This window comes from Dasypus novemcinctus, chromosome 8, assembly GCF_030445035.2.
Source record: "Dasypus novemcinctus isolate mDasNov1 chromosome 8, mDasNov1.1.hap2, whole genome shotgun sequence".
Taxonomy (NCBI): domain Eukaryota; kingdom Metazoa; phylum Chordata; class Mammalia; order Cingulata; family Dasypodidae; genus Dasypus; species Dasypus novemcinctus.
The window spans coordinates 121,216,518-121,230,160 of NC_080680.1; the positions used below are offsets into that span (position 1 = coordinate 121,216,518).

General features: G+C 40.5%; 2 protein-coding genes across 4 annotated transcripts in view; both read right to left on the minus strand.

Annotated features, from left to right (window-relative positions):
* Positions 1–814: 814 nt before the first annotated feature.
* On the minus strand, positions 815–10,043 carry CAVIN4 (caveolae associated protein 4). The gene is made up of 2 exons (XM_071217104.1): positions 9,636–10,043; positions 815–4,357 (listed from the first exon to the last, which is right to left on the minus strand). The coding sequence occupies exons 1-2, from the start codon at positions 10,041–10,043 to the stop codon at positions 3,692–3,694; spliced, it is 1,074 nt and encodes a 357-aa protein (XP_071073205.1). The 3' UTR covers positions 815–3,691.
* The window catches only part of TMEFF1 (transmembrane protein with EGF like and two follistatin like domains 1), a 104,303-nt gene continuing 100,661 nt past the window's right edge, over positions 10,002–13,643 (minus strand). For 2 of the 3 annotated variants that reach the window (XM_071217103.1, XM_058302599.2), the window contains one exon: positions 10,543–11,647. In XM_071217103.1, coding sequence (XP_071073204.1) covers positions 11,563–11,647 — 85 coding nt within the window. In that variant the 3' untranslated portion in view covers positions 10,543–11,562. Of the gene's footprint in view, positions 10,088–10,542; positions 11,648–13,643 lie in introns of those variants that run through there. The other variant, XM_058302600.2, reaches the window with a different exon arrangement.

Below are 13,643 nucleotides of genomic sequence, written 5' to 3' on the forward strand. Positions count from 1 at the left end.
AACATCATCTCCTAGGATGAGGAAAAGTATTTCAGACAAGCAGCATGAGCAAAGGCAGCCAGGAGGGCCCTTGGCAAGGACAGCTTCTTTTAGGAAGATGTCCAGAGTCAATGCACAGCCCAGATATATCCTCTCCTGGCACTTTATCTCCCAGGGGTCCGAAGAGATTCACAGTGAAGAGGGAGCTTTCCTGGATCTCTTTCCCATAGGGGGCTCTGGCCTGGGGGACAGCTCTGACTCCTCAGACATAACTCAGAGGCACTCACAAGAATGACACGCAGAACGGAGTGCAAAGGCTTTTGCATTTGTGACTGGAGACCCGTGATAGACTGAACTAAGTACCCCACAGAAGACCTGTTCTTCAGGTTAACCCGCACTCCTGTGGGCGTGAATCCATTTGTAGATAAGACCCCTTGAAGATGTATTGTGAGCTAAGGTGTGGGCCACCTGAATTGGGGTGGGCCTTCCTCCTGGTGCAGGAGTCCTTTCTAAACAGAAGAAATTCAGATGCAGGTAAGGCCACAGGGACGAAGTCAGCGGAAACTAGGTTAGGCACAAGAAGAGGGAGAGATCGCTCCCATGACGGGAGGAGGTGCAAGTCAAGGAAGCCACTCCAGGCCGCTGCACACTCTGGGAGGAAAGCTTAGTCTTGCTGAGGCCTTCGTTTTAGACTTCCAGCCTCCCAAACCATGAGACAAATTCCTTTTGTTCAACCAGGGTGTGATAATTGATCTTAGCATCCCCAGCCAGAATAAGACAATGTCCCAAATTCAAAAAGAATTGAGGAGGAGATTGAAGTGGTCATTCTTCCCAGTTTTGACTCAGTAACATCAGAGAAGTTTATTTTGGAGATTGTAATCCATAATATTTTAGCTGAGTTCAGCAAAAAGGCCTAAGAAAGCATATCTCAGGAGGTAAGAGGAAAAAACAGCACAATAATCTCACATAACAGTTACACACTCAACAATGGTTCTGTGACTACATGACATGGCCCATGCTCTTTAGCTAATAGAACCATAGAATGAAACCAAAATGAAAATACTTTATCTTGGCTTGTATTTTTAATTTATGAAAACTTGCTTCAGTGAGTTCACACACACCACAAATACACGCTCAGCAAAATATTTCATGCCCCTCTTATGGATACTTCCCATGCGGCCTGCTCCTCTAACCCACGAGCGGAAGAGGCCATCACACGCTGTAGAGGAAAGCACCCAGATCGCCCCGTGCAGGCGGCAGTTGTGCTCCCCTACTCTATTCTGTCAAAGACCTTAAGTTGGGTGCATGCTCTCAGAGTCTACGTATGTTCTATCTCATAGAAAGGAAAGGAGGTACATTCTGCCAATTGTTTTTAGTTGAATAATTTGTTTTAAATCTGACATGTCTAATTTTGAAACTACAGAAGCAAATAATCTGTTCTGTGTTGACTGAAACTTGGAAAGTAAGGAACTTTCAGTCTAGAATGTTCCCAGCATTAAAAGATGTGCAATTTTGCAGCCAATGACAGATATTCTTTACATCAGAAAATGGGTGAGAGAAGAAATTCTGAATGTATAATTGGGGAATGCCCTAAATATGGGGAGCTCTGTCAAGAAACAGTCACACGGAGGGAGAAGTCCTGGTACCAAGAAAGCAGTACTAGGTTACAATGTACCTGTGGGGACAAAGTCTACCATGATAAAGAACTGACAAGCCCATGACTCCTCTCCTAAGTCAAATATATATATATGGGAAAATGTTTCCATAAAATATAAAATCTGGTTATATAATAATGGATCAGTCAGAAAATCAACCCCTTGATATGTAATATTTGCAGAAATATATATTAGCTCAAGTAATATTTATTCTTCATAGGCTAGGAAAAAGAAAATGCTTAAAACTTCTTACATTCTTCTTACCCTAGACACATTGATCTATGATGATAAGGGTTATATCAAATTCATGCCATGTTTTTTATTGCATTATTAGTAAAAAATGTACAACCCCAACACTGACATCCAACTTCAGAATAATGTCTTTTTCTTGTATACAAATTATAGCTCTTAAAGAAATATGTGATTTGGTATCCAAGCTCTTTCTAAACTGTAGTAAAAACTTTAAAAAACGAGTTCTTTTCAGAGTATTGTTCTCTGTCTACACTTTAGTATTCATTATAAAAAGATGAGATAAATGATTTATAATTGTGTGCTCATGCAAAGTGAAGAGGAAATTATGCTGAACCATACTCCAAAACCGAAACATGTAGGCAAGTAAATCATATTTTTTAAAGCTCTGTGTGTTAGAGTGTGTGTGTGTGCATTATTATAATTTTTAACTACTATATGACCATCCAAAACTGATCTGACAGGGACAAAAAAATGGTAAAGCTGACTGTTACTAAACTACTTCAAATTCAACAATTCCATCATTTCTTCCCATTCTAAAACTAGGGGATCTAAATATGTTAAAACTGCAGAACCAGGGAGGTCCATCTCTTTCTTTAGCAGCACTACATAGTTCCCGTCTGGAAAGACCTAAAGCTAATACACAAGCAGAATCCAGCTTCTTCCCAAAGCAGCTACAATAAACTGCTATGAGCACTGTTTTGAATAGATGGGTTCCTGGGGGCTCAATCTGGGGAAAAAGAAATATTTGCGGTTATTTCCAAACCAACTAAAACCAGGTTGACTTTTAGAAAGGCCACTCGAAGACAAAGCCACTACTTTATGCTTCATGCTGCTCAACCAAGTATTTCTACAGTGAGAGTCTATCATAGACTTAAATCAAAAGAAAACCAGAGAAGGATGTTGCAGGAAACACATTAAGAATTGACTCAAACCTAAAGTTTGGTTTTAGTCTTTGATGAAAGAGGTGTTACTCAAACATTTCTCTTTCATCCTGGATTCTGAGCAAAGGTTTCTGAGGACCAGCTTTAGTTACTCTCCAACCTGGGTTCTTGCTACTTGGTGCTCAAGGGCTTTTTCAGACAGTGTAATTATTTGATCCTGTTTTTGAGGAACCAGTGTGGTTTGTTTTCCCTGGATGTGCTTTTTTGTTCCCTAAATGTGTACCTTCTTCTGTGATCTTCGTAACAGTCCTCTGAAGGGGCAGATAAGCTGATCCTCTCCCTTTTACCAACAGACTAAGCAGATGACGTGCCAAGTGGCTCCCTATCAATAAAGCTGTGATGCTTGAGACAAATGCTCAGATCTAAGACTTAGTTTTTTAAATGCAAAAGCATCAAGAGAGGGCATGGTTACTAATGTACTAATAAAACTGTTGATCTGAACATGTGGATGATTTCATCCACGCATTAGTTTTCCCCCTTTTGGGTATGACCAAAATTGAGAGTTCACTTGCTAATGATGGCCACCAGGTTGCCCTTTGTTTGTTTTAGACTACAAACACCTAACTGGCCCTAGTAGCAAACTATTTTTCTGATGGTCAATAGAAAGGAACTTAAAAATCCACAGCTGCCATGAGAAAGTGACATAAGAAGGAAAACTGTTAGAATCATATATACCTAGGGTGGGGATGGGAGGCATTCCCAAGGGAATACATATTACTTTTCTTTGATCTTTATGATTTTTAAACATAAGAAATGAAACAGCCACAGCATTTGTGCATTTTTCCTATATGGCAGTTACATGTAAACAGCTACACTATTCAAACTAGCACTGCACGACTATGTAGATTTACACTTAATGCCTTTTTATGATGACTGCTTTAAATCTAGCAAAAGAGATTCATCATCCTCTACTTTCACCTGGGGCTTAAAAGTAACTTTTAAAGGCTCAGGCGTCAGCGTCTCCCCTCCTGAGTGCGGAGGACACACGGGGGGCCAGGCCTGCTCCAGTTCTGTCCCACTGAGCTCGTCAGCAGAGAGCTCATGGCCTGGGCCCAGGGCCTGGCTCCTGGCGACTATGTCCACGCCCACCTCCCTGATGCCCTCCTGACCTTCAGCCACCGTCCTCTCTTTCCCTTTTCTAAGATTAGGCATCTTAAAAGCTTCCCTGGAGGGAGCAGCGTTCGAAATGGATTTCTTAAACCTCTCCCCCGACTGCCTCAGCCTCTCCCCCGACTGCCTCAGCCTCTCTCTCCTCTCTGGGGTCACTATTCTAGTCCTAATTCTGTTCACTTTCTTGTCAAAATTCTGCCGGGTCTTCTGCATGTTTTCTTTGGAAAATGCCTTTTTGATGTTATCAATGCGTTCCTTGCCCGATTTCCTAAGCCAGGCAGATCTGCTTTCTTCCACATAATATTCTTCATCAGAAGAGAGATCCACTGGGGGATCGGCGAGCTCCTCCTCCACCTCCGGGTTCTCAGCTCGGGCGCTGCCTTTGACAACAGACAGGGACGTGGGACACCGGACGGCCTCCTGCAGGAGAGAAAACAAAGCATGTCAGCGTGTTCTCTTCTCCCAGGTCAGGCCTGATGCCTCTCAGCTGTGCTTTCCAGTCTCCATCCTGGGCTGGGCATCCGCTGCCTGTTCCTTCAACATTGGTGGTGCTCAGAGCTTCTCTTTCCATCTCACAGGCTCACCCTGAGCCCCCTCAGCCATGCCTTCAACTCCAATTACAAGCAAATTCTCAAATAATTCCCCTTCTCCTGAGATTTGAAGACCCTTTTCTAGATGATAGCCAGCCCCTCTCCACTGGATGTAACGCAGGCATGTCAAACTTATCATGTCCAAAACTCAAAGCCCGTCCACCGTCCTTCTCACATCTGCTGCTTTTCCTGCACCATCCAGTGCCACCCCGCTTAGAAACCTCAGAATCACCCCAAAAGGGTCTTCTCCCTTCTTATCCCATATCCAACTGGGCACCAAGCCCCGTCAAGAATACTGCTGAATACTTGATTCCCTTTTCCCTGATCCCTCTCCCTCCAGAGCACCACTAAGTGGTTCCTGAAAAATATTCCTGATGTGCAGTTCTGATCATAGATCCCCCAGGTTTAAAACTTTTGGGAGCTCAACACTCAAAAGATATGAGTCCAGATTCTTCAGTTACAAGGTTCTTCAGTTTGATCTAAACCCCGTTCCCCATTCCTCTAATCTAGCAACACAGTTCCTAGGATGCAGAACATTTCCATTCCCCATACCTCTGTAAGTGCATTTGGTTTCTGCATCTTTAAATGCCCACTCACCTCTTTTTGCCTTTGTGAACTAACTCGCCCTTCAAAACTCAATTCAAATGTCCCCAACTTCTCTAAGTGGCTAATTATGTCCCCAAATTACGCCAAAAGCACATGTACATACCTCTGTTTGTAACATTTACCACACTAAATAAACTCTGCTTGTTTATATACCTGTCTCCCCATGGGGCTTCTTTAGATGGCAGTTTCTTTGGAAGCAGCTATTGCGCCTTATCGTGCTTTTGCCCATCACTTGTCATAGAGCCAGGTATGTATTAAGTATACTCAAAAACAGTGTTTTTGATAAAGAGGCTTATTCTGTCATCCAACAAATAGTTACTAAGTATATACCATGCATCAGAGTTCTAGGAACTGAGAACCACCTGTAAAGAAAACAGTCACGGAGCTTATTATACTCTAGTGGAGGAAGGCAAATAAATGAAATAGCCCATATGCTGGCTTGGTGAGAAGTGCTAAGGTGAAAGCCAAAGCAAGGATTGGGGAGGGTACCAGGTGAAATACAGGGTAGAGAAGAGCTCACTGGAAAGACCGTATCTGAGTCTAGACCTAAAGGCTCTGAGTATGGGGGTTGGGGAACACAGGAGGGAAGCAGTGTGGCTACAGCAGAGAATCAAGGGGCAGAACGAGGTGGGGGGCAAACATGTAGGGCCCTGGATCCAGTAATAAAGACAATGGCTCTCCGCGTATGATGGGAAGCTCCTAGCACATTGTGAGGAGAGAAGGGACACAATTTGACCCATGTTGTAAAAGGATCCCTCTACTGGGAATAGACTATAGGAGCAAGATCAGAAGCGGGAAGAATGGATGGAGAGCCCTGAGATGAGTGGTGGAGAGAAGTGGTCAGGCTATGGATCAACTTTGAAGGTGGAGTCAGTAGGATTCGCAGCTAGACTTGGACATGGACTGTTGACTCTCATCCTGGAGCAATCGAAGGGCAGGCATGCCATTAGCCAAGACGGGAAGACTAGAGGGGAGGGACGGATCTGAACATGTTGTCTTTGAGATGACCACTCTACATCCAGGCAGAGGTGTTCAATAGGCATCTGAGTATATGAGTCTGGAATTCAGGAGAGGGGTCTGGGCTAGAGATATAAATTTAGGAATCATCAATGTACCAGGAGACCAGATGAGAGCAATCACCAAAAGATCAAATGAATGGATCTGCAATCCAATATTTAAAACCCCTTGGCGCCCAAGTATGCTTCAGAATATTTCAGATCTTGGAAATATGATCTATTACATACTAATCCCAATGAGATCTAGAAAAGAAACCTTTCTGCAGAGAAAAATATGACTATTCACACTAAGTGGGACAAAGAATATAAACAGCATCAGGCAGGTTTTGCCATTGAATGAGTTCAGGTCAAGCTAGGTTTTGCTGCCAGTAAGTTATGAAAAAACATTCTTTATTTTTAGGAAATTTGGGATTTTAGTATTATAGATAAGGGATTCTAGATTCCAGGAGAGAGTAGAACCCCAGAAGCCATGGGAAGTTTCAAAGAGAAGGGAAGGAACAACTAGCTATGCCAAGTATGTTAAAATGACAAGGATAAGAACTGGATTTGGGAATATATCAGTCCTTGGTGACCACAGCAGCTAAAGGACAGCAACGCACTATTTAGTGGTTATTTCTAAAAGAGACTGTGTGCCTTGAGATTCAGATTAAATTTCTTCAATCAAAAAATAAAACCAATTCATAAAAAACAAACCTATGCATATTCCAAAACCTATCAGAGTACATGTATTTTAAATTCTTTGGCTATAGGAGTGAAGAATCTAAGAGCTAAAGAAAAAAAAGGCAGGAGTGGGCATCTCATAGTTCTCTGATGAATCAGTTAAAAGCAGCAAAATTACTTCTCTTCTTTCCTGACACCTGCTGCAGGGAGTAGCTACAGAAACTGAGTGGGTTGGCATGGCCTGAGAAGGTATAATTAGAAAGGGAAGGAGCCAAAGAATATTCTTCAGTAGGAAAAAAACAACCACCCTCACAGAATCCAGACACAGTTCAACTTAGGAATCATATACCCTTCCTTCAAGTGCACAACAAAATGCAAAATCAGGCTTAAGAACAAAACAAAACGAAGGGGGAGTTAGAAAAAATATTTGTGCAGATTTACTTGTTCCAACTCCTGAGTCAGAGGTACCATGAGTTTAACAGTATTCACTGAAATCATAACTGAAGACTGCAGGGTTGAGTTATAGTTGAGTCCCCAATACAATTCTCATATACCATCTGATGCCCAGGTAAAAAGATGGTTTTGTTACAAAATGAATACTATGAATTAAAGTGGCCCTGATTGAGTCGCAAAGTAATATAATATATTTAAGTTTGAATAGATAGAAGTTTGGGACTTATCATTAGGCACCGAGCAAGCATCTCACTTGGTAACCAAGGACAAGTGGTCAGTAACCAAAATTGCTGTAAAATCCGGTGGGACTCCTGGCTTGAATGAGAAGACTCAGCAAGAGGAAAGGAGGTTCACAGAGAAGCCATAGTTGTGTAAGAAATAGCAGATCACCCATGCTCACCAATGTCTAGGATCTGGTGAAAGCTCAGTCATAAACAACGATAGGGGATCTGCTATCAAAAACAATGGTTACTGCGTAAGACAGACCATGGGAAAACTTCTGAGAAAGAGCGCAAATGAAAATCAAAGTGTATTATAGCTGTATTGCTGAATGTCAATTTTAGTAGAAGGGGCAATCTCAAAATAACTACTTATATATATTAACTATGAGGATTAATTACAAGAACTAATTTTATCTTTAATAACTTTATTTCAAATTCAAAAAAATAACAGAAAACAGCAGCTCAGCAAGTTATGGCCACATTACTCCTAAAAAGAAATAATTTTAACCACTAAGAATAACCATGTGAATATTGTATCCAGTTGTTTTAACATCTAAATAAATCTTGAAATTGATGTCCTATTATTACCCTTGTTACCTGCCTTTATCTTTTTTCTTTGAGATCATGCATTAGCAATTACTTTCAGACAAACTTTTTCTTACTTTGGGCAACTTAGTTTCATGGAATCATAGAAGTGATAAGATTTGACTAAAACTAGCATCTTGGAGCTGATTTTTCATACTCTGGTCCATTTTACTCAAGAAACTCTAGGGGCTCCAAGAAATGGAAAAAACTAAGGGTAAATTATAGGTATTAGGCAAATACCAAAACTTCAAAAATAATTATGTCAGTGGACAAGGAGTCAATTAGAACTTTCCAGAAACCTCTTTGCTCTAGCGCTTGTAAACCTTGATTAGCAACTGGTCTGCTCCTTTGCACAGAAGTTCTCAGAAGTGCTGAGTACCACAGCTATTTGCTCACATGCTCTGGCAGGTGGAGAGTGAGACACACCCATTGCTGCTAATCCCCCTAGAAGGTGAATGGACACACCCGTCTCCTCCAACCCCAAAGCTAGATCCTATTACCTATGTCCTCCCCTAGTCAGGGAGGAAGGTGACTTTTTCAATTTCTAGGCCTGGAGAAAGGCTTCCCAAGAACCTGGAAGGAAAGGACATGAAATAGCATAATTCGACCTGTCTACCTCTAGAACAAGCAACACTTCTCTCTCCTCCCTACTCTTCCTAAATTACCAGCCGGCTCTTAAAAACTTATCCAAGATACCACTCTGCCAGTCCCAGTGTAACTTTATCAGTCAACAGAGGACTGGAAATTGACTAATGTGCAAAGAATGCCATGGAAATTGTTGTCCACATCCCTAACTATCTTACAAATATCTGCCTATGTAATTTAACTATGTTCTCATTCCATTTTCTTTTTATTCTTCTATGGTTTTTTCCTACATATATAGGTACACATTTAAAAAATACAATTGTGGTAACACTGTAGTATATCAACAAGTAAACATTCCTGATTTCTGCTTAAAATAAATAAGACTCTGTAATCGAATATAAGGAATTATTTATATGACGCCAACATTTATATTACTATAATTAAAAATAAGAGCAATTGCCTGATTATTAAGAAAACAGACGTTTCTTATTATGTGACTTATATGTAAAAAAAATCCAACAGATGAATTATATTTGAAAGCTTACATTTTATTGTTTAGGGTTTTCTGGGCTCTCCAAAACATGGAAAATCTGTACTTTGGGATATTCAGTCCTCAGTTTCTTCTATACAACAAAGAGGTTAAAATAGAGACTTCTTAGCTCTCTCCAAGTTCTAGCATGTTCAAAGTATAGGAGAGAGCATTGTGCACCAATAATACGCTGAAAGAACTTACCAATATTAAGTTTCACAAACAAGAAATAGCCCAAGCTGAGATCCACAGTTCATATTAAACAAAACAGTTGAGAAGTTCAAAATACTGATAATACATCAGTTAACAGAGAAAGGATTTAATCCTGTGATCTCTTCTGATACTGAACTCCATTACTTTAATATATAAGACAGTTAAAGTGGGACACTGGAAATCTCTGGCATGACAATTAAAGGAGCACAGTAGTCAAGCTAACCGCAAGCGCGTACGTACCTGAAATATTACGACGCGGAATTTATTTTTCTTCAGTATTTCCTCTTGCTTGGATTCAACTTTCGTAACATGAATCTGCTGCTTCTCCACCCGCGCCTTCACGTCTTTAATGTGGGCACTGACCTTCCGGGTTTTCTCGAACAGCTTGTTAATGACGTAGCCCGTGTGGCTGTGGGACTGCGAGAGCTTCAGCAGGTCGATCTGGACGGATTTGAGGGAGTCCTCCATCTGCCGGTGCCGCTCCTCGATCCTCTTCTGGCTGGCCTGCACGCTGTCCACGATGGAGGCGACCTTGTCCAGGACTGTCACAATGGTGAGGGCAGCGTCCTGCTCTTCATCTTCTGTCACGCTTGACAAGCGGTTCTGGTGGATTTGGTCAGTGTTTGAAGCAGAGCTGTTATGTTCCATTTTATTTATTCTCAGGAACAATCAATGACCCACCACAAGCGATTCTGGGACCCAGAGCAAAATGGTATTAGCTGGATAACCGGGAACGGGGTTGTTTAAAGGTTTGGGAAACCCCACCCCTGGAGACTGGTCAAATATTTATAACTCCAAAAACCCATGTGGGACTGTTCTGCAACATGAACCCTGGCAGAGGCTGGTCCGGCTCCAGGCATGCCTGCCCACTGACTAAGAGACTCAAATAAGACGCGGGACAAGAGGAAAGCGTTGGCAAAAAGTTCACTAAAGCTCCCCTGTTCCTAATGTTAAGCCCTGAAGCCAAAAGAACAAACCAAATGTTGGGGGTAGCTTTTTACTTCAGACAGTTTCAAGCAGTATTTATAAAAGCAGAGGTGAATTTTGAATTGAAATCTCCTATTAACTACCACTAAGTTTTACTTATTAAATACTGATATATCAGCATCAAAGAATGGAGTAAATAAACACACCAAAACAGTGGCCATATAGTGAAAACATTATATTATAACATGCTTTTCCAAACCAAATATTAAAATTAATATTTAATTTTGAACATATTCTTAAATTCTACATGCATATGTTTGAATATCTAAACTACATGTTAAACAGCTGAATACATTCTACTCACACTTCAGATCTTTAAACACCAACAATCTATGAGAATAGCTAACTACAGAACAAATTTGGGAAGAGGTCTTAGATCATTATTTAAGCTCATTTTAAGAGCACTGATCATAACAATCATTTTTGCATTTTCTTCACAAACACTGAAACAATTTATTTATGTTAAAACAAATACTTTCTTTACATATGAATGCATATTAAAGTAGTTTAACTGAGTGGGCTTTTTTCCAATCTGTTTGTTAAACAACCTATTTTCACAATATCTAAATCTACTGTTCCATCATTACCAACAGGTATTTTTCCAAATTGTTAGAATTAGTTTTTCAAAGAGGGGAGTAATCAACTTCCAGTCCATACAGCTTATAGATCTCTTACATCTAACACACACAGCTTTACTGATCATGCGCTTGGCAGTGTCTAAAAAATCAGTTACTAAATCTCAAAAACATTTAAATGTCTATTTAAACACAGTGTCTTCTAGATTTTTTTTGTAAGAAAAGTAATCTGTAAACATCTTTCCCTTTCGAATTCATGCTTTGTCATCTGCCGTGGTCACTGTGGAAGCAGTGGGTTTGACCTGAAAACCATTTGTGAAGTGGTCCAACATTGCAAAAATATTACATTCCAGGGGTAAAGAACGAGTCTTAAAATTACCATGTGTTACAAATTCATGAAATCAACTTCTGTATTTAATACCATAAAACAAAGACTACTAAAGAGTCCAAGCTGTTGTAGCCGAATATTTCTAAATACGCGCCAACAGTACTACTACACTAAAAATGTCCAAAAATAAGGCCTCTGAAATAAATATTTCCATTCTTTAAAAAAAGACATAATAAATGTACATCACATGGTCAGTGTACATATAAAAGCCATCCATTTAAACCATTCTGGATGACGTATCTGAAGTAAAATGACCTAGGTTTTGCTTCTGTCGACGTCCTCTATTGTTTTTAGGGCATTTTCTGTGGGTTAAAAAGAAAAAAGGGAAAAATATTATTTCGTTTAGGATATTTGAAATGTTTCCAAAGTAATTTCCCACATAAAGCCATATTGCATGCAGTCACGTTGAGGGGAAACATGATGCAGTTAGGTGCAAGGCAGGACGAGGACCAAGGTGACGCCAGGCTGTCACCACCCCTGCAAGCCCGGGAAAGGGGAGAATCAGCAAAAGGCACACAAACAAACATAGGCAGAATCCCCATCCTTCCTCTGGCCTGGCAACTTCTCAGCCAATGAAAAACAGAAAGGTCTCTGGCCTAAGTCCTTTTCCTGAGCATTATGATACATGGAAACAAACCTCTTCCCCAAGGGGAGAAAGAAAACACAAGAGTTTAGATGCAGAAGGAAATCAGAGAGAAGTAAGCTTGTTAACCGTGGACATTCCTACAGAGGAAATGCCTGGTGGTTTTAGATAATAACTCAAAATAAGTCTTTCTGCTCAGGCAATCCACAGAACACAATGAAGAACTGCCATCCATGGATCAAGAATATTGCCTGCCTCTGCTCTCATTTTACCGCCGAGTTTTCTGTACTGGGTGACTCTCACTGTGCTGTACCTGCTCTTGGGTTTGCCTGCTAGAATGCAAGCCTAGGACGTCTCACGACATACGAGGTGCTGGGCTGTGCAATGTGGAATAAAGGCATTGGGTTTGAGTTTAGGCTCTACTATTCATTAGCTTACAAACTCAATCTTCCAGTATGTAAAATATTAAATTAGACATTGGAATGACCTCTAAAATCTCAGCCCACAAAGGAACTGAGAATCTAATGGGAAAAGTGTCTTGAAACCATGAGCATTCCTACTCTAAAATTCCATGGTTTTTTTTTTTTTCAATTTCAAAAAGTACTGCTTTGCCTTGATTTAAGAGTCTTGATGATAATGATATTCCATTTTATATATTGTTTTCACAAACTTTATTTCATGAATCCTCATAAAAATACTCTGAGGTAGATTGGAATCACCTCCGTCTCATAAACAAAGAAACTGCATGAGAGCTTAAGCAACCCTATGTCACTAGAGCTCACCATTTGACCTTGGAAAAGTTCCAACTTCCTGGGACTTTATTTTTTCCCCATTTATAAAATAAAAGAGGTTGGCTAGAATGATTTTCAAGATTCCATGGAGTCTAACATTCTATGAGTCTAAAAGCATGAAAGAAGATTTGAAGCATACAAGAAAATGTGACTTATGCATTCTTGACAAGCAGGTCAGTGGGAACAGCATTTAACAGCCACCAGGGGACGAGTGAACAGCTGTTCCATAAAGAAATGCGTGGGAGAGGCACTCCTTAAAAATTCAATGGAGATGAGTCCCAACCTATAAATACAATATTCTAAATCCAAAAGAGAAAGACATTCTGGTGGGAAAAATGCCACAATATATGACAGGTTTCAAGGATAAATCTTTGGTAAATTTGAGATGAGCACTGGTCATGGAGACAGGCATTGAAGACCCTGTGATGATTAAAAATTCACTGATACCTAACAGTGTCTGTGAAGGCAGCAAATGGATTCAGGATATGAAGTGGAGGATACAAATTTGAAAACTTCCGACCAGGTAATTTTCATTTTGAAGCTGAGTATTATAACGCACTGGGAAAAGCAGCACAGAGTTGGATAAAAGGATGAATTCGGATTTGCAAGGGCTTAACTTACTCCACAACTCTGGAAAACGTACTTCCCATATCGAGCCTTTGGTTCCTTGCCGCTCCAGAATGAAGAGGCTGAACTCAAGTTGATTCTTGCTAGCTCTAATATCCTTCTTAAAAGATGGCACCATCACCATGTCTTAAAATCTTCCCTGCCCTTTCCCTTCTCTTTCTTTCATCATTCAAATCACTCACTCTCCCACTCCTGCTTTTAATAATACTTTGAATGGTCTCCCTGCCTCAAACTTTGCCTTCTCAGGTGACCTGTACAGTTGATTCTCAGATTAATGCTCTAAAAAATGGTTTTCAC